The sequence below is a fragment of the Coturnix japonica genome, chromosome 5, assembly GCF_001577835.2.
Source record: "Coturnix japonica isolate 7356 chromosome 5, Coturnix japonica 2.1, whole genome shotgun sequence".
Classification (NCBI taxonomy): Eukaryota; Metazoa; Chordata; class Aves; order Galliformes; family Phasianidae; genus Coturnix; species Coturnix japonica.
In genome coordinates, this window is record NC_029520.1 from 52,814,652 (window position 1) to 52,835,564 (window position 20,913).

Consider the following 20,913-nt stretch of genomic DNA (forward strand, 5'->3'; position numbering starts at 1 on the left):
TGTGGGCCTTTGCAACCCAGGCCGTTCTGTGATTCTATGACACCCCCCCCACCTCTGTTGCTCCCATGGCCAAAAACCTGACACCTCCCTTGAGGCCACACCCAGAGCAATTCTGCTCTCTCCATTTGCAGAAGCAGGGATAGAGGTGGTAGGAGAGCTAACACAGCTTTCCTCCCCACTCTTCTGCCTGCCTGATGTCTCTGTTAAGACACTGTGGTGGCGGCAGACAGACATAATGCATGGGTCCTTCCCACCCACCTCAGCAAGAGCTGGCAGGGGGCAAAAGCACTGCGTGATGCTGTGACTTACAGGGAAACAAAGGCCACAGATTGCTCTTCTTTACTGCTAAGTGTGAGGAGGGGGTATTTTTATTAGAAAGAAACAGAACATATGTGTACAGTGACACAAGGCAGTGTTTCACACTGACCACCGCTACGCCATGAATCCTGAAGCCTCCCAGTACTTGTGTTTTTAACACAAAGACCTGTTTGTGGCATGGGTAGAAACAGGAGCACTCACCTCCATCGTCTCCTGATGAGAGAAAGGCACGAGAGGTGGGGGGAGAGAAAAACAAAGGAGATAATTACACACAACCAAAGCTAAACTCCAAGGCACAAACATGAACACTGCTCTGCTAACCTGCTCTGACAAAGGATGAGCCTTCCCAAGGAGGTTCATACATTTTCCAAACATAAAACATGATCTCAATACCTGCAGCAGCAAAGTACCTGGTGAGCGATGCTCCCACATGACCTGACCCACACAGCAGGAGCCGTATTTGCAGAGGAAGTAAAACTACACAGTTAAAGACTGGGAAACAGGAAATGCAACTGCCTCCTGTATGACCCCTGACAAGATACTCAGAGGCCCCATCTCTGCTTCCTGCAGCCCACCAGCCTTTCGCATCAAGGCAGGCATCAGGTCTGGCCCTGTTCTCACGTCCCGTTCAAGACCTATAACAGCTCTCACTCAGCAGAAGTAGCTCACGCGGTATTTGCTGCTGTTGTAGCCCTGAACAATATGCTACCAAACCACTCAGCAAGATGAACACATGACTCACCTCCACCGGATGCCAAAGGTCTTTTCACATTCTGAGGCCTAAGAGGAAAAAAAACAACAATTCATTTAGATAAGTAAATACATGACTGTCTCCTTGTGGTGCAGAAACAACAGTGGAAGAAATTACTTTTCTGTAGCCAAACAGCCCAGGAAGATCTAAGAGGTCCTCCTGCTCCAAGAGAAAAAGGGAAAAGGGAGATCAGGTTTTCTCTTTTTTCCTTCCTTCTTTGTAAAAAAAACAGCTAGGGGAAATTCAAGTGCCTCGAGGAGTGCTTGTGGACATTATCGCATGGCCCTGGTGCAACACGATGCTGTAGTGTGCAGAGAGGACAGCACTGGAAAGGGACAGCACTGGAAAGGTAACAGCAGGCAAGACTATGGATCAGCGTCCACCAGCACAGCCCCAGGGGCAGAGCTCAGCAGAGATCCAACAGGCAAAGACTGGGGACGGAGCTCACCTCCTGGTATGAGACCAGGGAGAACAGGGCTGCGTGATGAGGAACACATCACACCTGAGATGCACACCCTGCTGGCTGCTGCAACCTTGTGCTGCAGAGCTGTGGCAGGAGGAGCAGCCTGGGGCAGCCATATGGCTCATCCCCTGCTCCCACAGCCTGCGCTGTGCCAGCACTGCAGCAAAGACTGGAAGATGGGGATTAATGGAGCAGTTGTAGCACGTGCAGCCCCTCTACAAAAGTCATGGCTCACAGTGACTAAAGGTTTGTGGCACCCACGTCCTGAAGCACCTACTTGAAGCAGTTTTCTTCATAAATACTGTTCCATATCTTCCAGGCATCTGGTCCTCTGTAGCCGGTATAGCGCTCAGGATTCAGGAGTAAATCCACATACTCTGCGTCAGGAGAATGGATGTCTGTGCAACACAATGCTGGGTCAGTGACAACAGCTTCCAAAGGACAATGACATCTTCCAGAGCCAATCCACACACCCCTGTGCATACTGAACCACCCTCCAATTAGGCAGGTGCACGGTGTTTGCTGCACACTGCCCCACTGCAGCAGCTCTCTGGGACTCTGAGCTATCACAGTGCAAGGCCGCAAATGGCAAAACCAACTCTGAGCGTGCTCAGCCAAGTCACTAACTTGCTGAGCTCTGCAAGACCCCGACCAGCAATGAAGCTCTTGATTACTTTCAAAACGCTGAGGGTAGGGGATGGGGAGGGAGAAGAAATGACATATATGCTTTAGGCCTGCTGCAATAATGCACATCAGCCTCAAAGCTCCACAGAGAGCTTGAACTGCTTAAGACTTTGTCAGATCAAACAGGTCACGGTACCATCAGCTTCACAGAAGCTGTCTGAAGAGTCATCGTGCCACGTCCACTGCAGCATCGCCTGCTGGGTTTCCTTGCTGCAAAGAAAGGCCAAAGAGCATCAGACAGAGCACTTATGCTGAGGTTCCTTCAAGATAAGCAAGAGCTGTGGGAAGAAGTCATACCTCAGCGACTCATCCACAGCCCCCAGTCTGTTGGCTTCTTCACATTCTTCAGCGCGGCTGTTGGCTTCCTCTGAATACTGCATTGGGAAGCAAAGCAAAGATTAAAACATGGGTTTTCTGATGTTATAATCTGGCCTTCACTGCACATACAGTTTAAGCATCAGAAATGCTTCTACAGTTCAGCCCAGTTGATATTTTCATCAGTGTCTGCAAATATCCCCAGCTGCAGGGATTGCTGCAGGGACGCAGGGCAGGCCGTGACACACAGTGCTTTACCTGGACTCGGGGAAGCCTCCAAGAAGGCTTTTATCACTTACAGTGACTCAAAGTCAGTCCTACAAGCAGCACCACTTTGCACATGCAGACAAACCTACCTTGTAACCTGCAGATCTGATTCCATCAGGGACTTCATCCTGAAAGACAAAGTTGGGCACGTGCTACACGTGGAGCTGACAGAGCCTGTCAGTCACATGTCTGAAAAAGATTAGGAAGGTAACTGCAGCTCCTGGAGCTTACACGGAACCAAAGCCCCCAGCTTAGCTTACACCATCTCTAATTACCGGCTCCTCCACAGACTGAAGTTAAGCAATATTCCTGGTGTTCTATTTTGATTTTTCACAAGACTCTCCTCCCCAGCAGTCAGCAGCATTGCACAGTGCTCCACCAGGCTGTGCCCTGCCCACCAAGCACAAGGTAGAAGATGCTGACCCAGACTTCAGAGGAGCTGCTGGCTGCCATCCCACCTCCAGGTGATGCTGGCAAAAGCCCAGCTGCCTCTTTGCAGCTATTGCAGCTCCCAGCCCTGATCTCTGTCAACCTGAAGCCTCCCACAGCAGCTGCATGGAGTCACCATTGAAGGAGCTGTTGGAAGGGTAGGGTAGGGAGAGGGGAATGGAGGTAAATGAAATATACAGATCTGAATTTACATAAGGAGTGATGTTCACACACACACACCCCCACTGCATTCTGTCTCTCTCTCTCCCCCTTTTTTTCAGACAGACACCTGCAGTCACCATGTTTTCTTCCAGCTCAGTGAACAAACCCCTTCTGTCCAGGATGCAAGGGCAAAGGTGTCTGCTTTTGTACTGGGAAACAGAGGGATCTGTTTTATGTATAGAGACTGCTGGAAAGGGCTTGGCTGAATTCATCAGACAAAACAGCAAATTGCCGTGTAGCTCACAGGCTAACGGGGTGAACGTGTTGGCGATTAACACAGTACACAGCACTTTTAGCCCTAAAATCATTTTGCCAATGCCTCAAATAAAAGAGGGGCCAGGACAAGTTTTTCCATTCATGGAAGGCTGGCTGTCAGAAGCCCAGCCTTTCTTTAACATATCAGAATGGAACATTTCAGCCTTTCTTTAGGGATCCCAGCTGTACTGTGCCTAAGGAAGCCTCCTTTGAAGCCGCAGCAGAGCTGCTCAGCAGCCAGCACAGGAAGGCATTTACCTGCTTTTTACTCTGGGGCCGCAAAGGCCAAATAGAGAAAAGAGTGAAGTGAGTGATTCTCTACTTACAGATGGGCAGGGTTTTACAGCACAGTCTCTTATTCCACAGTGACTGTTGTCATTCCAGAATGGACACGGTTTCTTCAGGTTTACCTAAAAACAACACATTATCCTGTTACATGTTTCTTCCACGCAGCCAAGCCAACCTTCCACATCACATCACAGCCTGCACCACTGTCTCACTGTAAGGCTGGCCTTGAATGCTGCAGGGATGGGGCATCCACAGCCTCCTTGGGCAACCTGTTCCAGTGCGTCACCACCCTCTGGGGGAAAAACTTCCTCCTCAGATCCAACCTCAACCTCCCCTGTCTCAGTTTCAAACCATTCCCCCTTGTCCTGTCAATGCCCACCCTCACAAACAGCTGTTCCCCTCCTGTTTATACACTCCCTTCAAGTACTGCAAGGCCACAATGAGGTCTCCTTGGAGCCTTCTCTTCTCCAAGCTAAAAAATCCCAGTTCCCTCAGCCTTTCCTCATAAGGAAAGAAGCTGAAAACATCTTAAACCCTTCTTACGGAAGAACATAGATTTTTTTTGTCTGCTGGATCAGGAAGCAGTCACTGTTCAGCACTTGCCTTGGCAGGTAGGGCTCTGGCCAGGACCCAACACACCCAAACAAACCCAGTTAGTCACACAGATACAATCTCACTGAACAGCAGTAGATGTCATGTAACAGTGATGGCTCGCCATAACAGCAATCACTTCATCTGACTGTCTGACAACTAAACCAGGCTTTCCTCTTTGTCAGGAAGGCATTAAGAGTATCCTCCTTATGCAATTTGGATTCCCCATCATCAGCTCTTTTGAGCCCTAATTCAACAAACTGTTCTACTGCTTCAGTTCCTCTAAGGGAACAATGCGTAAGAAAACACCTTTAACAGAGAGGCTGAGGATGCTCCACTTCTATAGGCATCCAAGGCCAGGCTGGATGGGATCCTGTGCAGCCTGGCTGCAATGGGGGCATCTGATTTTAAGAGATCAGCAATAACTTCCAAGGGACAAAGAAAAGAAAAGCATAGCAAATTACTGAGAAATTTTTATGTTATTTCTTGTATGGGATACTTACTTTGTAGTATCTAAAATAGTCACTTTCCAGGAGTCGATTCAGCCTAGGAAACAGCTTGTAGTTGTTGAAGGCATCGATGGTTTCTACATCACAAGTGCAGTCGTCTAAATGGCCAGTGACCTGTTGGTACAGAACATTGGGAGCACAAACAAGTTGGTCAGCACTGCTCCACAGCACACACAGCACAACTCAGGATTTTCTTCCACTTTTCCACCAGCCACTGCCCTAAATCTGACCCAACGAAACAGTGCTGGCTTAGAGGGCACAGCGGGGATGGGCTGGCAGTTGGACTTGATGAAGGCAAGTAACTTTTATTGATAGGACAAGGGAAAATGGTTTGAAACTGAGACAGGGGAGGTTTAGGTTGGATCTTAGGAGGAAGTTTTTCCCCCAGAGGGTGGTGACGCACTGGAACAGGTTGCCCAAGGAGGCTGTGGATGCCCCATCCCTGCAGGCATTCAAGGCCAGGCTGGATGTGGCTCTGGGCAGCCTGGGCTGCTGGTTGGTGACCCTGCACACAGCAGGGGGTTGGAGCTGGATGAGCACTGTGGGCCTTTGCAACCCAGGCCATGCTGTGATTCTAGGATAAAACACATTTTTCCCCTAACACACGTAGGTATCTTAAGAGCTTACTGATGCCAGAGCAATAGGCATCAGGCAGACACTTACATCCCTTCAGAGAGCAGAGATAACACACATACAGCTGGACAGGTCACAGATGCTTTTATCAAGACCAAACCCAGCAGACACAGCAGCCCAGGCTCTTGTTTGACACCAAATGTCACTCCGGGCAGCATGGCACACAGCAAAGAGCTGCCATCTGCATAAGGGTCTAATTAAGCAGCAATAATGCCACCAAAGGTTACAGCATTAACTGAAGTCCTTGCTGTTAACTGACTGTGCTGGAGCCATTTGTTTGATTGGATCAGAACCACAGTGACTGCAGCAGCTTTTCCCTGTGCCCCTGGCAGCCATTTGGCAAGGAAACATCTGTTGCAGATGCACTGCAGGAAGCCAATGCTCCTTGCATCATCCTGAACAGCTCACGCTGTGTGTAAGCCCTGCAGGAAGAACCAAAGCAACACACATTCAGCTATGGCTTTGTGACACGTAGCTTACTGCCTGGGTGAGAAGATACAAGCAGGAGGAGGTCTGCTGCTTCCCAGCCCCACCATGAGCACTTGGGGAAATCACTTGGGGAAATCACTGTGCCCACAAAGCAAACATAGCACTCATTCTCTCTCAATTGGGATTTTCCTGCATGCTAAAGCAGCAATACAACACTTGGCAGCTGCCGTCCACCAGCACTCGATCAGTGCAGGGGTTTAACGTCAAGGTGGTCATTTCAAATGGGTACTGCTGATTTATGAAGCGAATGTAGGATGTTCACAGTGAGAAATTCCCTCGCTGCCTCTGTCCCAGAAGCTCAGCAGGCGCTGGCAGCAGCCAGCACCAAGCAGCATTGCCCCCACATAGGCCACAACACTTCAAGCCCCAAGGGAAAGCCTCGAAGGAAGAGTGCCCTTTGTAATTAGGGCAGGATCAATTAGTGTGCGTGGGGAAAAGAGGAAGAGCCACATGAGGAGCTGAAATGCAAAGCCTGATGCATATCCGGAGAGCCCCCGGGGCACTCAGAGGCACACATCAGTCTGCCCTGAAGCACAGCCATCACCCTGCAGCAGCATTGCTCCGTGCCAGCCTTCCAAGAAGGAAGGCAATGAGTGCTCACAGAAAGGAGAGGGGAAGAAATAACAGCCTGGGTTGGACACACGGCGCCTTAAAGGAACGTGTGGGTTCCCCTTGGGCAGAAGGAACCTATGTTCAAGCCCAGGGTGGGACACAGGGCTGAGGAAGCAAAGCCTTTCATTGAAGACACTGATACTTTAGACTGAGCCACGCTGATTTACGTGGGTGTGAAGGGAAATGCAGTGAGCTGCAGCGCCCTTTGCCACCCCAACACATCATCAGTGCTATGTCACCATGACTTGGAGGCTGCTCCTGTTTCTTGCACTCACACCTTGGCCCAGCCCCTCACCACTCTGCACTGCCACACGTTTTGCAAAGTCGTGAAAACTCAGATGAGCAGCACAGCAATGAACATTTCCACTGGCCTAACCCAGCTCCATCTAACAAAACAAACAGCACCGATCTGCCAGTCCAGTTACCCAACGTGAAGCTGTTGCAAAATTAACGAAGGCTCATCGATGAAAATAGCAAACCCCAAAGCATTCATTAGTCTGCGTTTCCTGGAAGCCTGGCAGCCCCTGAGCAAGGCTGGGCCATGCCTCAGTTGCTCTAGAAATGGCCTCCAAAACACCTGTAGAACCTTCAGCTGGCACTGCTCGGAGCTGTGCTGCCCCATGGCTGGAGGTCCCTAGGCCTGGATGGGCCCTGGGGGCACCCAGCCCAAGGCAGGGGTAGGGTTGAATGGCCTTGAAGGTCCCTTCCAACCCAACCCATTCTGTGATTCTGTGTAACTTTTGTACCAGGCCTGAACTTCCAAGGTTGAGCAACCAAACGAAGCCAGAACCAAGCCAGCACAATGTCACCCTGTAAAGAGCTCAGGGTGAAGCACTATAAGCACCTTCCTGAGGGGGTGATGCCTTCACACCCCTTCCTTCCTCCCAAAACACCGTGTCTTCAGCCTGCAAGAATTCAAGTGGTTCTTTCAGATGAAGCACAACATCAGCAGGTCCCACACGTGTGCCATGTGCTTCCTGGCACCTGAATCACTGAGCTCAGCAGCAGCGATGGGTTCTGCTCCACCCAGGCGGGGTGCGGGAGCCCAACATGGCATGGGACAGGCAGGGCAGGGCCTGCACAGCACAGAGAGATGCAACGGAGCCGCCGGGACAGACGCACACCCCAATGGCTCCAGCTGCTGAGCAAGCAGCCAGGGAGCTGCTGTGCTGGCTCTATGCAATGCCACAGCACTGATGCATCCTCCATGGGTGCGTACCATGGGTTGGAGCATCACCATGCGTGGACTCGGCATCATCCTTAGGTTTGGCCTTTGCTTCATTCTCCTTTGTCTCCATCCCAGGCTGCACCAGTGAGCTTCATGTCTTCCCAGTTCACTCAGCATCACACAGTGCTCCTGGGCAGTGGATTTAGGGCTTTCTTTTCTCCTGACCCATACACCACCACTTATTGCACAGCTAGGCAGGAAAGAGGGCAGACTCCTTTCTGCACCTCCCACCTACAGCTAGAACAGAGCACAGGAATACTACAGTGGGTTTGTATCACCTCCAAGCAGCTCCTAGAAGACAATCAGCAGCTCCAGCTTCATGCAGAGGGTGGTGACGCACTGGAACAGGTTGCCCAAGGAGGCTGTGGATGCCCCATCCCTGCAGGCATTCAAGGCCAGGCTGGATGTGGCTCTGGGCAGCCTGGGCTGCTGGTTGGTGACCCACAACAGCAGCGCTTTGAGCAGCGAGGGCTGCTCGTATCACAGCGCTCCTGACTCAGCCTGACGAGGCAAAACCTCAGCAGGGAATGCACAGCGATAAAGCATTGCCCAGCGCACCGGGCAGCCCCTATCAGCCCGTATCAGCCCCTATCAGCACGGCTTTTAGCTGCCGCTTCCATCGCGAGCCGCCCACAAGGTAAAGGCACAGCCAAGCGCTCGGCTGCGCGTTTTCTTTCCCCACTCCCGACTTGTGATTCACGTTCCAGCACTGAGTGTAACGCAGCCGCTTCCTGGAAGGAGAGTGACCACGGAGCGATGTGTCCGGCAGTGCGAAGTGAAGCGAGCGGCAACGCACGGCCCGGCACGGAACACTGCGACCGCTGGAAGGGAAACCCGGCTGGGGCTGCCCCACACAACGAGTGCTGCCCACACAACGACTGGTGCCCCACATAAACGAGTGCTGCCCACACAACGGGGGCTGCCCCACACAACGGGGTCTGTCCCCCCACGCCCCGCATCCCACCTTGCAGAAGCACCGTCTCTCGGCCGATCCCTGCTCCCCGCGGTGCAGTGCAGGCAGCAGCAGGGCGGCGAATCCCAACGCCCGCAGCATCGCTCCGCCCGCCGCCATCGCAGCCGCCGCCGCCGGAATGATCCGCGCCGCCCCGCTCCGCTCCGCCCCGTTCCGGCCCGGGGGTGCGGCCGGCAGTGCCCGCAGCCCGGCATGGGGCCGCCCTCAGCTGCGGGTGTCGGTGTGACGGCGCTCAGCGCTGCCCGCACCGCCATAACCGTGGAAAACAGGAGGCGTTACTTTCGGAGCGACCCTCCCCTCACAGAGCCGCCCCGCTGCCTTGCGCTGCCCCTCCGTGCCTCCAGGGGGCGCTGTCTCTCGCCGCTGGTGCCGGAGGGGCGGTCGTGGCGGCGGCGCGGGGCGGCCCCAGGCGGCCATGGCCCTTCCCGGCATTCCCTATGAGCGGCGGCTGCTCATCATGGCGGACCCGAGAGACAAGGCGCTGCAGGATTACCGCAAGAAGCTGCTGGAGCACAAGGAGATCGACGGGCGCCTCAAGGAGCGTGAGTGGCGGCCCCGGCACACACGCCGTGCGGTGTCTGACGGCTCCGAGCCGAGCCGTGGGGCCGCCGCGTCGGGCCGCGTCCAGCGCTTCGTCATGGGCCCGGCCCGGCACGGCAGGCAGCGGCCGCAGTGAGGGGGGAGGGAGGGGCTGGGAATGAGGGCAGAGAGATGGGAACGGGAGGACGGGAATGGGCGAGGGAGAGAGAGAGAGAGAGAGAGAGAGAGAGAAGGGGTTGTGTGCTCACAGCACTGCGGGGCTGTGGGTGACACAGCACTGGAGCTGCCCGCGGCTCATGATGGGGCCCTGGGCAGCCTGAGCTGGGGGAGCTGTCCCTGCCCTCCAGCTGGGGGATAGTTAAGGTTCCTTTCAACCCTCCTTCTGTGGCTCTGGTCACAAACTCACTCTGAGATCCTGTAGTTGCTGAGCAGGAAGGTGACTTGGCAGGTGTGCACGGCTTCCACCTGCTGCTTTCCTGCGTGTCTGGAAGTTACCAAAACCTGTGTTTCTCTTTCTTTGTCCAGTAAGGGAGCAGCTGAAGGAGCTCACCAAGCAATATGAGAAGTCAGAAAATGATCTCAAGGCCTTGCAGAGCGTTGGGCAGGTATGTAAGAGGCAAAGTCATAACAGCTTATGGCTGTGGCTGCTGAGCTTGCCTGGAAGTAGCTGGAGCAACTTGCCCAGCAGTTGTTTAGTTCATTTGATTACAAAGCAAAAGTAAGAGGGAATAGTGCAGCAAACAGGAGGGGGAGGACCTTACCACCAGGAGCTGTCATACCATGCACATCAGGTTTTCTTTGGTTGTCCTGGCTAATAGAAATTGTTAAAAGAACTTAAAGATCTAAGTGAAACTTAAAGCAGGAGAATGAATTTCAAAGCCATCTTTAGAGCATACTTAAAGCTTGCTTTAAATGACCTTTGGCAAGGGTTAGTTAATCTGTAGGCTGATACTGTGTTTGTTCCTTTGCAGATCGTTGGTGAGGTGCTTAAACAGCTCACAGAAGAGAAATGTAAGTACACCGACCTGCTCTGAGGTTCTGTAAATAAGCTTTTGCAGTTGAAGTTCATCTAAAAGAATCAGAGCTTCAACGAGCTGAGTATTGGCAGGAAAACAAGATATCCTGGATAGTCCAGAGGTGTGATTTGGGGCTGTGAATCAAATTAACTTATTGTTTTCTGTGATGTTTTTTCTTTAGTCATCGTGAAGGCTACGAATGGACCAAGATACGTGGTTGGCTGTCGCCGTCAGGTACCTGATTTATATGACTATTCAGAAGGAGGTTGCTTTGGTCTTGATTATTAACATGGCTTTTCATAGGCTGAGTTCTGAACAGCATAAAGCATTTTCTTCTTTAAGCTGTATGTGCCTGTTTTATACAGGTGTTTGCTTGCTCTCTGCCTTTCTGTCTGGCAATAACATATCTTCTTAGTAAAGATAAAGTAATTCTAAGTGCTCCTGGAGCTTTGCATGTATTTATCCCTTTCACTTATTTGAAGCTCAGTATTTCTGCTGGATCTTAAACTCTGAAAAGAAATGATCATACCTTCAAGCTGTGAAGAATCTGCCTTTCCATGCTGCAAACACAGCGTATGACAGTAATGGTCCTCTGCTGAGCTTTAGATCTAGTGCTCTGTAACTATGTACTTATATCTTTTTCTAATACTTTTTGTGCTCCATTTCAATAAGTAATTACAGTAGGCAGCACCCAGTGAACACTTTGAAAGCTTTGCCTTTAATAATTTAAAGCATCTTGGTGCTTCTAGTTTGCAGGACAACAGCACTTCATAAGTACACCATAAAAGCTGCCATAGTAATGTGGAACCTTACTTACAAAACAACCCATCCTCTGATACAGCCAGAACCGGCTTAGAGGTGCTTTTTACTATCTGGTTTTGTACAGAAGGGTACAAAAGTGTAAGTGATGTGTTGCAGAGCTGCTGGTTGGTGAATTGAACAATGAATGCCACTCATTTACAGTAATTAGACACTACAGATCATGAGTTGTTTATGAAGCCTCATATTACTGAGGAACCACAGAACTCAGAGAAACTATTTGTCAACACAGAGTCATTCTGGGGAGTGAGAGTGAATCTTCAGTCCCATTTTGTTTGGCTCATCCCTGAGTTTCACGCATAGGAACAAAGAAGCACATGTATGAAAAATATGAGACTGTAAGGTATCCTCTGGATAGAATTATGACAGTGAGGGAGGATCACCAATCCTGAGGAGGCAGCAGATTTTACATAGTTGTTTTAATGCATTAAATAAATGCAAGTACTTCTTAGTAGCTGTGACCTCTCTGTTCATCTTGAACTGTTTTGTGTGCTGTAGGGAGAAGGAACTGCAGCTGTGCTTTAACACCTCATGGTTGTAGCACATTCCCTTCTATAATGGAAGTAACCTTTTGGAAGGAAAACTGATCCTGCAGATCGTTCTGCTGAAAGAAAATGTTTGCAGAGGTCTCACAGTGCTCGGATTCTCTCTGAATTAAGGATACTTATGTCTCAGAAAAATGTTTTGTTTCTTCTCATGAACTGAAGCCTCATCATAGAAGCTGAATGTATGACTGAACCAACCGTTTAGATGATTCATATGTAATGGACTGTAGGAGGAGTTGAGGTGACCAAGAAGTGACAGACTGGGCAGCCTATTGTTGGAATGAACTAAATATTCTTCTGAGACAAGTCTCCTTAATTCCACTGAGACACGAGGTGGGTTTGATGTCTTAGTCTGGAGGTCCTTTGTTGCAGCAGAGAGACATGCTCAGGATTAGGCTGTAGCTGGATGAGTCTGACCTTGCAGTGCGTACTTAGCAGTTTATTCTTGTGCAAAAAGCACTCTTTGATCTTAAAAGATCTTTGATTTGGTAGGAGAGACCAAAAAAGACTGTGAGAGGTGCCTTGATGTTTTGGCATTTTGAAAACTTTCAGGGAGCTTTAAGGAATAGCTTTTGATCCAGGCCCTCATGGCTGGGCTGTGCTGCTGAGGAAGGAGAGCCATAGGGTGTAAATGAAAACAGTATTACTTCCCTATCTGAAGTGTGCTTTAGAGGGGATTCAAGGTCAAGTGGTTTCTTTTTCTCTTCTCCCTGCAGAATAACTTAAATCTATTGGGCAGTGTGGAATCTGATATGATTTCAAGCTCCTACTTATTTCTTATGGTTAGGCAGCTGAAGAGAGGTCTTATCAGTGACTCCACTCAGGGAGGAGTGACAGCTTGATCCTAAAGCTACCAGGGTAGCCCATGTGGGCATGAGACCTAAATCTCCCTGCAAGGGAGCTGGGAAGCTTGTAAACGGCTGTAGAAATCCCCATTGTTCAGGTGACCTGTTGGTAAAGCTCAGAGTGAATAGGTTTTATATTCCTCAAACGTAGATTGAGCACCTCTTTAAAAACAAAGGGATGAAAACAGCAACAAGGTGATCCCCTTCAAGGGGGGGAATGAGACTGCTGTCCTGGATGAGATTGCCCAGAAACAGGGTGAGAAATGCACGTGAGTGGTTTTAATCCCAGCAGAAATTAGCAGGGGATACTACAGAGTGCTGGGACAGGGCTGCTGATAGCAGGCTTTATTTAAACTCTTACATGTGGAACAGGCAGTTGGGTAGGGCATCTGAGGTGTGAGTGATAGCAGGGAAACAGCAACGACTGGAGCAGCTGACTTTGAAGAAGAGGTATAATTGTGTATGTAAAGATGAACAAAGGCTTGGAGAAAACAGGCCAGGAACATCTGTGCTCCCTTTCTGGCAGTTCAGAAATGAGGAAGCCATTGAGTAGATCGGTGACAAGTTCAGTCTCCAGTGAACAGGCTGTTCCTTGCATGCTTGAGGGGCTGCTTGCTTGTATTGCAGCAGCTGGTTCTGTCCTGTGTTGAGCAGAGGGGAGGATTAGACCTCGCTAATCCTTTCAGATTGACAGCAGTTTGAAACAAATTAGATGTACATATGAATATGAATTGTGGTCCGGAGAAGAGTTGTTATTTTCACAAGCAGTGGAAGTAAGTAAGTTAGTGACCTGCTGCTCAAGATCTCTTTCAATATCAGAAAATTCTTCCTGCTGTAGCTTTACTGGCATCCATTTGTGGCAGCTTGCAGGACTGTTGGTCTGGAGCAGCTCCTGGCTCACTTGTGGGTGCCTGTGAAATAGCTGGCCTGCTTTTCCACAGCTTCACCATTCCCAAAAATGGTGCTGAGCCACAAGTGGTGTTTACTAGAGCAGCTGCTTGGCATGGAGCGTAGCAGCCTTGTTTCTTCTTGTTTTATTGAGCACAATAAACATCGTGGCTAAAACCAAACATTGTTCTGGTGTGTGGTTCTAACAGAAGTATCTTCTTTGTTACCAGCTTGACAAAAGTAAGCTGAAACCAGGGACAAGGGTTGCTCTGGATATGACCACTCTGACCATTATGAGGTAAGCTCCTGCTCTGTGGCTGTTACACTGCTTATGTAAAAGGGAAGAATACCTATGTGAACAGATGATGCAGAAATCTGAGTCATCAGTTCTATCATATTTTGTGAAAGTTTTCAGTAAAGCAGTGCTGAATGATGGGTGCTTTTAGGGAAGTCTTGTGTGTTTGTTGAGAAAGGAGTTGCCTGGTCTTCTAGGGCGAAAAAGACTCAGTTCCAACTCAGCCTCTTCAGCACTTTTGTTGCTGTTTGCTTTAAAGCTTGTTAAAAGTTTGCTAGGTTTTGGGGTTTGATCCGTTTGGGTTTTTTTCCCCCAGCAAATAACTTGTTTTGTTTTGAAGGTGAAGCAAGGAGAAGAAGTAATTCTTGCCCTTGGATTTATTGTAATAACTGTATAAACACCTGCTCCTGTGTGTTTTACCGCAGATACTTGCCAAGAGAAGTGGATCCCCTGGTTTATAACATGTCTCATGAAGATCCAGGGGATGTTTCATACTCTGAGATTGGAGGCTTGTCAGAGCAAATCAGAGAGCTGAGAGAGGTATTCTGATGTGAACCATGCTAAAAAAAGCGGGGTGTGTTCTGAGCCAAGTTTTTCAGTGCAAAAATGTTATATTTATGTGTGTAATAAGCTACAGTGAGACAGGCTGCTAGAGGACCCTATCAACTGAGTGCTTTAGATGTTCCATTAACCTGCACCATGCTTTCCCCCCTGTGTTAGAAGATAACTTCTGAGGTGTTTAAATGTTTTTCAGCTTTGTAACTGTGAACAGCAGTGTGATTCCAGGATGCTGGTGCATTCATAGTGAAGTAATCCTCTTAGTTTGGGCATCAGCATTGCAGGCTGTGCAGGGCTGCCCAGTGATGTGGGAGCTGGAAGACTCGTGTTGTTGTGAGCCAGCTGACTTTAACAGGGGCTATGTGCTGTGTACACCTCACAGCAGCACGGAAGGGTTATTCTGAGCAACCCTGACCAGTTCTCAAACTGTTTATAACACATCTCTAGTTACACAGGCTTGGATTGAAATTAAGAAAGTCTTTTAAAGGGAGTTTGAAGGATGCATAACCATTGTGGTTAAGGGAGTAGTGAGGGCATAGTTAGGATTGGCAGCCAACACACTAATTTTACACATGAACTGCTGGAATTGCTCTCGCTTTTATGAGTGGCAAAGTGTGGTTCCAACAACAAGCATTAAGAGAAACAAGCGATTGCAGAATTGAAGTCTGACCAATGGGGGAGGGATTGTGGATTGATCAACTAGGTCAATTACACATCCTGTCAAATGATTTCTCATCCAAAATGTGCTGTGCAGAGAGCTAAAAATGCAGGTATCTGGAAAACAGGCTGGCAAGTGCCCATTGTCCTCCTGAGGCTACTTCTCTGTTTTAAAACTGACACAGTCACCCCAGGCCTGGACATGATTTTGTCCAAGTCTGGAGCCCTCAGTAAAAGAAAGACAGGGAGCTGTTGGAGGGGGTCCAGAGGAGGCCACAGAGATGCTCAGAGGCTGCAGCACATCCCCTACAAAAACAGGCTGAGGGAGCTGGGCTTGTTCAGCATGGAGAAGAGAAGGCTGCGGGGTGACCTCAGTGCAGCCTGCCAGGACCTAAAGGGAGCCTACAGACAGGAGGGGAGACAACTCTTTGAGAAGGCAGATAACAGCAGGACAAGGGGAAATGGATTGAAGTTGGAAGAGGGAGGATTTAGGTTGGATGTCAGGGGGAAGTTCTGTACTGTGAGAGTGGTGAGGTGCTGGAACAGCTGCCCAGAGAGGCTGTGGATGCCTCGAACACCTCCAGGGATGGACAGGGCCAAGTTGGATGGGGCCCTGGGCAGCCTGGGCTGGTATTCAATGTGGAGGTTGGTGGCCCTGCCTGCAGTTTGGGGTTGGATCCTGAAGTCCCTTCCAACCCAGGTAATTTTGTGATTCTGATTGATTTATTTGTGTCTTCACAGGTAATAGAATTGCCACTTACAAACCCAGAATTGTTTCAGCGTGTGGGAATTATACCTCCAAAAGGCTGCCTGCTCTATGGCCCCCCTGGTGAGTAATTGGCTACCAACAGATCTTTCCCCTTGTTCCTGCTCACTGCGGTGGGGCAAGGCTTACAGGTGACACTTAGACTTGATGAGTTAAATGCCATGTCTCTTGTCTCTGGCCAGGTACAGGGAAAACACTTTTGGCCAGAGCTGTTGCCAGCCAGCTTGACTGCAACTTCCTGAAGGTAGTGTAACCTTACTTCTTCACACACGTGCATGTAGGTGTGCTTAATCTGTTTGCTGTACTCTCTTTTCACTCGTGCCTTACGTCTTCCAATAGGTGGTGTCAAGCTCCATAGTGGACAAGTACATTGGTGAGAGTGCTCGACTGATCAGAGAGATGTTCAATTATGCCAGAGATCATCAGCCATGTATCATTTTCATGGATGAGATCGATGCTATCGGTAAGGCTCACGGCCTGGACCAAGGCTGGATTTTCGTTTAATGTTGAGCACAGTTACCAAGCTGCTGTCTCTCTTGTGAGTAAATGTGTGTGTGCTGTGTTTTGAGAAGAAATGTAACATGACAAAGAGGTCCTTCCACCTGGAGCTATTACAGCTAGCTTAGAACCAGAGCTATTTACACATGGCTTTGATTTTTTCTGACTATACCAAGAAGTATGAGGTGTTTAAGCAATTCTTCCCCAATCTCTGTCTCATTAAGAGGGATATGTAATTGTTTTACATAACATTACGTGGAGGCAAAAGTAATGATTTGAGTTTGGTGTGCTGCAGGTGGCCGCCGTTTCTCTGAAGGAACCTCAGCTGACAGAGAAATTCAGAGGACTCTGATGGAGGTGAGTGCCCAAACTGGTTCCATTTCTTATAGCGAGTGTTAAATAAGACAGCTGTGAATTGCTGCACTGTGATCTGGCTGGGTAGGATGCTTACTGAGTTAATGTCTTAAGCTGAATTGATCAGGCAGCTGCATGTCCTGATAACTCAGCTGTGACTCTGACCTGGAGGTTAACTGAAAGAACTGTTTCAGTTGCTGAAATTGTTGAGGGAAGTTTTCTCTCCTTACTGTGGCTTGGCTTTGTGTACTGCATCATTCTTGACTAGGGGCCTTATCTTCTTTCAAGAGGAAAAGGAGGGCTTGTATCTTTTAATCCCAAGGCTGCTTACTTGATAGAATTTTATCACTTTTACAGTTAAGTTATCAAACATAAGAGTAGTGTTAGTTCTTTGTTCCTATACTCAGTGCTCTGGTAAACCTGGCAGTGTGAAGAGAATCCCTAAAACCAGTGACAATTGAGAGTTCTGGAGCTAGCAAGGAACTTGGTTGGCCCATGTTTGCAAACAGTTTGTCCAGTGCAAAAGAATGTATCAGCCTTACACAGAGAATTAAATCACTGCGATCAAAGAACAAGTACTTTGGATCTCCACAATGAGAAGCCTTTATATGTTGATTAGTATTCTAGAGGCTGTTCTCCAAATCTCATTTGAATGTCCTGGATTTAGTGCATTGCACTTGAAGTGTGTCAGCCAACCACTGGGTCCTTCGGTGCTTCCTCTGTTTCCACAGCCGTGTTGTTGTAGCCAAGTCTTTTACATTGGAGCTCTGCTTTGTTCCATATCTTTTTCTCTGGACAAAGCATTTGCAGCGTCTCTTAAGCTCTTCTTTATTCCTTACAGAGTATGCAGGGAGCTGTGGCCTTGTCTTGGAAGGCTTGTAGAGTCTTTCTGGTTTGTCTGTACCACTTTTAATAACTCAGAGCAAGTTTGTATGCAGGAGTTCAGTGCAGTAGATCAAGACAGAAGGGCTTATTGAAATACAAACTTCTGTTTTCTAGCTGTTGAATCAGATGGATGGATTTGATACTCTGCACAGAGTTAAGATGATCATGGCTACTAACAGACCAGACACGCTGGACCCTGCACTCCTGCGGCCTGGAAGGCTGGATAGAAAGATCCGTGAGTTACAGCGGCCGAAGGGATGTTTGCTGTGTGTGAATTATGCCTTGCTGCCTTTATTAACGCTGTGATTCTCCCCAGATATCGATCTGCCAAATGAACAAGCCAGATTAGATATTCTGAAGATTCATGCAGGTCCTATCACTAAACATGGGGAGATAGGTAAGTGTGTGTAATTATTGATGCCCTGCCTGGATAGCCTACTTCAGCTTGTAAAAATGGGAAGAGCATGGCTGTAAACCAGAAAGCTGACATGATTCTCATCATGTTTCCTGTTATGCAAACAAGCAGCGTTTTCCTTAGCCAAAAAAAAAAACATAATGAACCCCCCTCCCCACACACACACACACACACATACACACATACCCTGTTGCAGAGGTCTGAGAATCAGCAGCTTTAAAAGTCAGAGAACCTGAACTTTGGAGTTTAGAGATGACATGACCTGAAACCGAGCTTGTCTTTGGCTGCTGGTATAGAGGTTTCTCTAGAGCATGGGGGAGAACTGTCATAAACGTGGGGAGGTTCACCTGCTGGCTGGGTTGCTCTATGCTGACCAGCCTGTATTCTCACAGCTGAGCTTCACAGCCTTCCTCAAGTAAGCTGCAGCTGTGATCTGACTCGAAAACAATGTTGGCTGCCTTTTATTTCAGCGAGGCTCTGCAGACCTTGCCTGCTTATTTGCAGCCCCGTGCCACCCCCGCTCCGCCCCCGCCTCATTGCTGACACAAACTATTCATCAGCCAGGCAGCATGATCTGGATAGTGGAACTGATCTCGTTCACCATCTGGCTGCATAAACAGCTGCAGCTCAATAGAGGGTGGCTCAGGAGCGGGGATGAGTTGGGGGAGGGTGAGAGGGATGAGGGCTGCCTTTCTTAGCAGCACTGTTGGCATAAATGTGCATCAGGCTGTAGGCTGAGATAGAAAAGATGCTCCAATCATGAACCTGGGGTAATATACTCCAGGCCTGGTTCTCTGTATCTTTGGAGACTAGAAGTGCAGCAGGGTGGGATCATTCCTTGATAGCATTGGGCATAGTGAGGTGTAAATGAGTTACTAGCTAAACTTTGAATGAGATGTGTGAGGGCAGTGGTGCTCTGCAGTGACTTCCTGGAACGAAGTCCAGGATGATCTCATCAGCAGAATGGGGTGTGCATGGCACTGAAAGCCTGTGATAAAGACCTGATTAGAGAATGACTTTCAGTGTGCAGCACTGAAGGCTCGACAGGCGGCATTTTGAAAACCTGTTACAGAAACCATAACCAGAGCTGCTGCTCTTGGTAAATGTGTGCTTAAAATATCAGGCCTTGTATCCCAGGGTGCCTTCATACCCATTCTGTTCCATTGTTAGCTGGACATGCATTTCAGCCACATCCACATGGAGAAATGTGAATGTCCTTCTGACTGACATCTGTGTTTTGTGCATAGATTATGAAGCGATTGTGAAGCTTTCTGACGGCTTTAATGGAGCAGACTTAAGAAACGTCTGTACTGAAGCAGGTACTCTCTTAATTTTGATGGGCTCGGTTGGTGGATGCTGCTCACTCAAACTGTTCCCCAATCGCTGCTGTGAGTGCATTAAAACCAGGGGGCTGGGAGTGCTCTGCTGGCACTTGCTTTGTGTATCCCCTTCCTGAGGGCTGGCTCCATCTTCTTCCCAGAGGGTTTATTATATGATATCAAAGATAGGTGTACAAGCTTGTGCTGAGGGTGTGAGACAGACCCCTGATGCTTTCATTTGAGCCCCGTGTTCTCAAGGAGCCCCATCTTACTGCCCAGTTATTCCCACAGGTATGTTTGCCATCCGTGCCGACCACGACTTTGTCGTTCAGGAGGACTTCATGAAGGCTGTTAGAAAAGTGGCCGATTCCAAGAAGCTGGAATCCAAGCTTGACTACAAACCCGTGTAATGAGCCGGGCGGTGTGTGATGGATCACGGGGCGTGCTGGGCTCACCTATAAAACAGAAACAATGTACCTGTTGGTTCTCCTCATGGGTGTTTGTATAACGTGTAGTCATTGGGTAATGCCAGTTGCAATGTGGGGCTGCAGGGATGTGCTCTGTGCAGTCCTGGGATACAGAACTCACTGCTGGTGGGTGTGGAGGTGTCTCATTGTCTTTGCAGTGTGGGTTTATAAGCGGCCTCAGTGGGTAAGCAGACTTCAAGTTCATTTCTTGGTTTATTTTTTAATATATATCAGTAAATTTCATCAAACAACGGAATAAAACTTGTTTAAATCAGCTTATCCCAGTGTGCTTTCCTAGAACCACAGCATGGCCTGGGCTGCAAAGGCCCACAGTGCTCATCCAGCTCCAACCCCCTGCTGTGTGCAGGGTCACCAACCAGCAGCCCAGGCTGCCCAGAGCCACATCCAGCCTGGCCTTGAATGCCTGCAGGGATGGGGCACCCACAGCCTCCTTGGGCAACCTGTTCCAGTGCTGTCCTTGCTGTCTCTGTGACAGTGCTGCAGTCTGGCCTTGTGTGAGGCTGCCTTGGTGCTCACTGGATGTTCTGCAGCTGTTTGGGTAACCATTCAAACCAATAAAACCTTGCCCATGATGTTCTGTTCCTTAAGGCCATCTATCACTGTATTATCTCGTTCTCATCTCAGAGCGGGATGTGTGGATGGCTGCACAGCACAGTGGTGCAGGGTTGGAGTGGAGCAGCATCGTACCAGGCTACTTCTGGCTACTTCTCCTTGCTCTAATTGGATTACTGAGGCACGCTCGTCTGCCAGCCGAGCACGTCACATTAACCCTTGGTTTACCGCAAAGCAGCGCCGAGCAGCGAATCCTGGCAGCGTTTTGTCCCCATCGCTGTGAGCGGCAGGAAGGTTTAGTACAGGCAGGAATTGCGGTACAGGCAGGAATTGCGGTACAGGCAGGAATTGCGGTCCAGGCCGTGCTGTCCTGCAGCTGTCGCGGTCGGACACGAGGTTCGATGCGGTCCCACGTCCCAGCGGGCGCTGCCGCCGCCGCAGCCGGA

General features: G+C 49.3%; 2 protein-coding genes across 2 annotated transcripts in view; one reads left to right on the forward strand and one right to left on the reverse strand.

Moving 5' to 3' along the window:
- Positions 1-9,244, reverse strand: part of ERO1A (endoplasmic reticulum oxidoreductase 1 alpha) — a 14,493-nt gene extending 5,249 nt beyond the window's left edge. The window contains exons 1-9 of the mRNA XM_032445100.1: positions 9,019-9,244; positions 5,087-5,206; positions 4,031-4,114; positions 2,888-2,926; positions 2,514-2,590; positions 2,353-2,426; positions 1,810-1,930; positions 1,061-1,098; positions 263-531 (exon numbers count right to left, since the gene is read on the reverse strand). Coding sequence (XP_032300991.1) covers positions 263-531; positions 1,061-1,098; positions 1,810-1,930; positions 2,353-2,426; positions 2,514-2,590; positions 2,888-2,926; positions 4,031-4,114; positions 5,087-5,206; positions 9,019-9,126 — 930 coding nt within the window. The 5' untranslated portion in view covers positions 9,127-9,244. The remainder of the gene's footprint in view (positions 1-262; positions 532-1,060; positions 1,099-1,809; positions 1,931-2,352; positions 2,427-2,513; positions 2,591-2,887; positions 2,927-4,030; positions 4,115-5,086; positions 5,207-9,018) is intronic.
- Positions 9,245-9,319: 75 nt separating this feature from the next.
- PSMC6 (proteasome 26S subunit, ATPase 6) lies at positions 9,320-20,173 on the forward strand. The gene is made up of 14 exons (XM_015865936.2): positions 9,320-9,569; positions 10,093-10,172; positions 10,539-10,578; positions 10,765-10,817; positions 13,911-13,978; positions 14,401-14,515; positions 15,932-16,019; positions 16,139-16,200; positions 16,296-16,419; positions 16,750-16,811; positions 17,808-17,928; positions 18,010-18,090; positions 19,356-19,427; positions 19,719-20,173. Exons 1-14 carry the CDS (start codon positions 9,443-9,445, stop codon positions 19,835-19,837), a joined length of 1,212 nt encoding a protein of 403 aa, XP_015721422.1. The 5' UTR covers positions 9,320-9,442; the 3' UTR covers positions 19,838-20,173.
- Positions 20,174-20,913: the final 740 nt, after the last annotated feature.

What these genes read in the sequence shown, in the direction of transcription:
- PSMC6 (XM_015865936.2), top strand. Translation starts at nt 9,443, where the DNA reads ATGGCCCTTCCCGGCATTCCCTATGAGCGGCGGCTGCTCATCATGGCG. An exon ending in ACAGCTCACAGAAGAGAAAT is followed by an intron (nt 10,579 to 10,764) that starts GTAAGTACACCG and finishes TTTTTTCTTTAG; the next exon opens with TCATCGTGAAGGCTACGAAT. An exon ending in TGGTTGGCTGTCGCCGTCAG is followed by an intron (nt 10,818 to 13,910) that starts GTACCTGATTTA and finishes CTTTGTTACCAG; the next exon opens with CTTGACAAAAGTAAGCTGAA.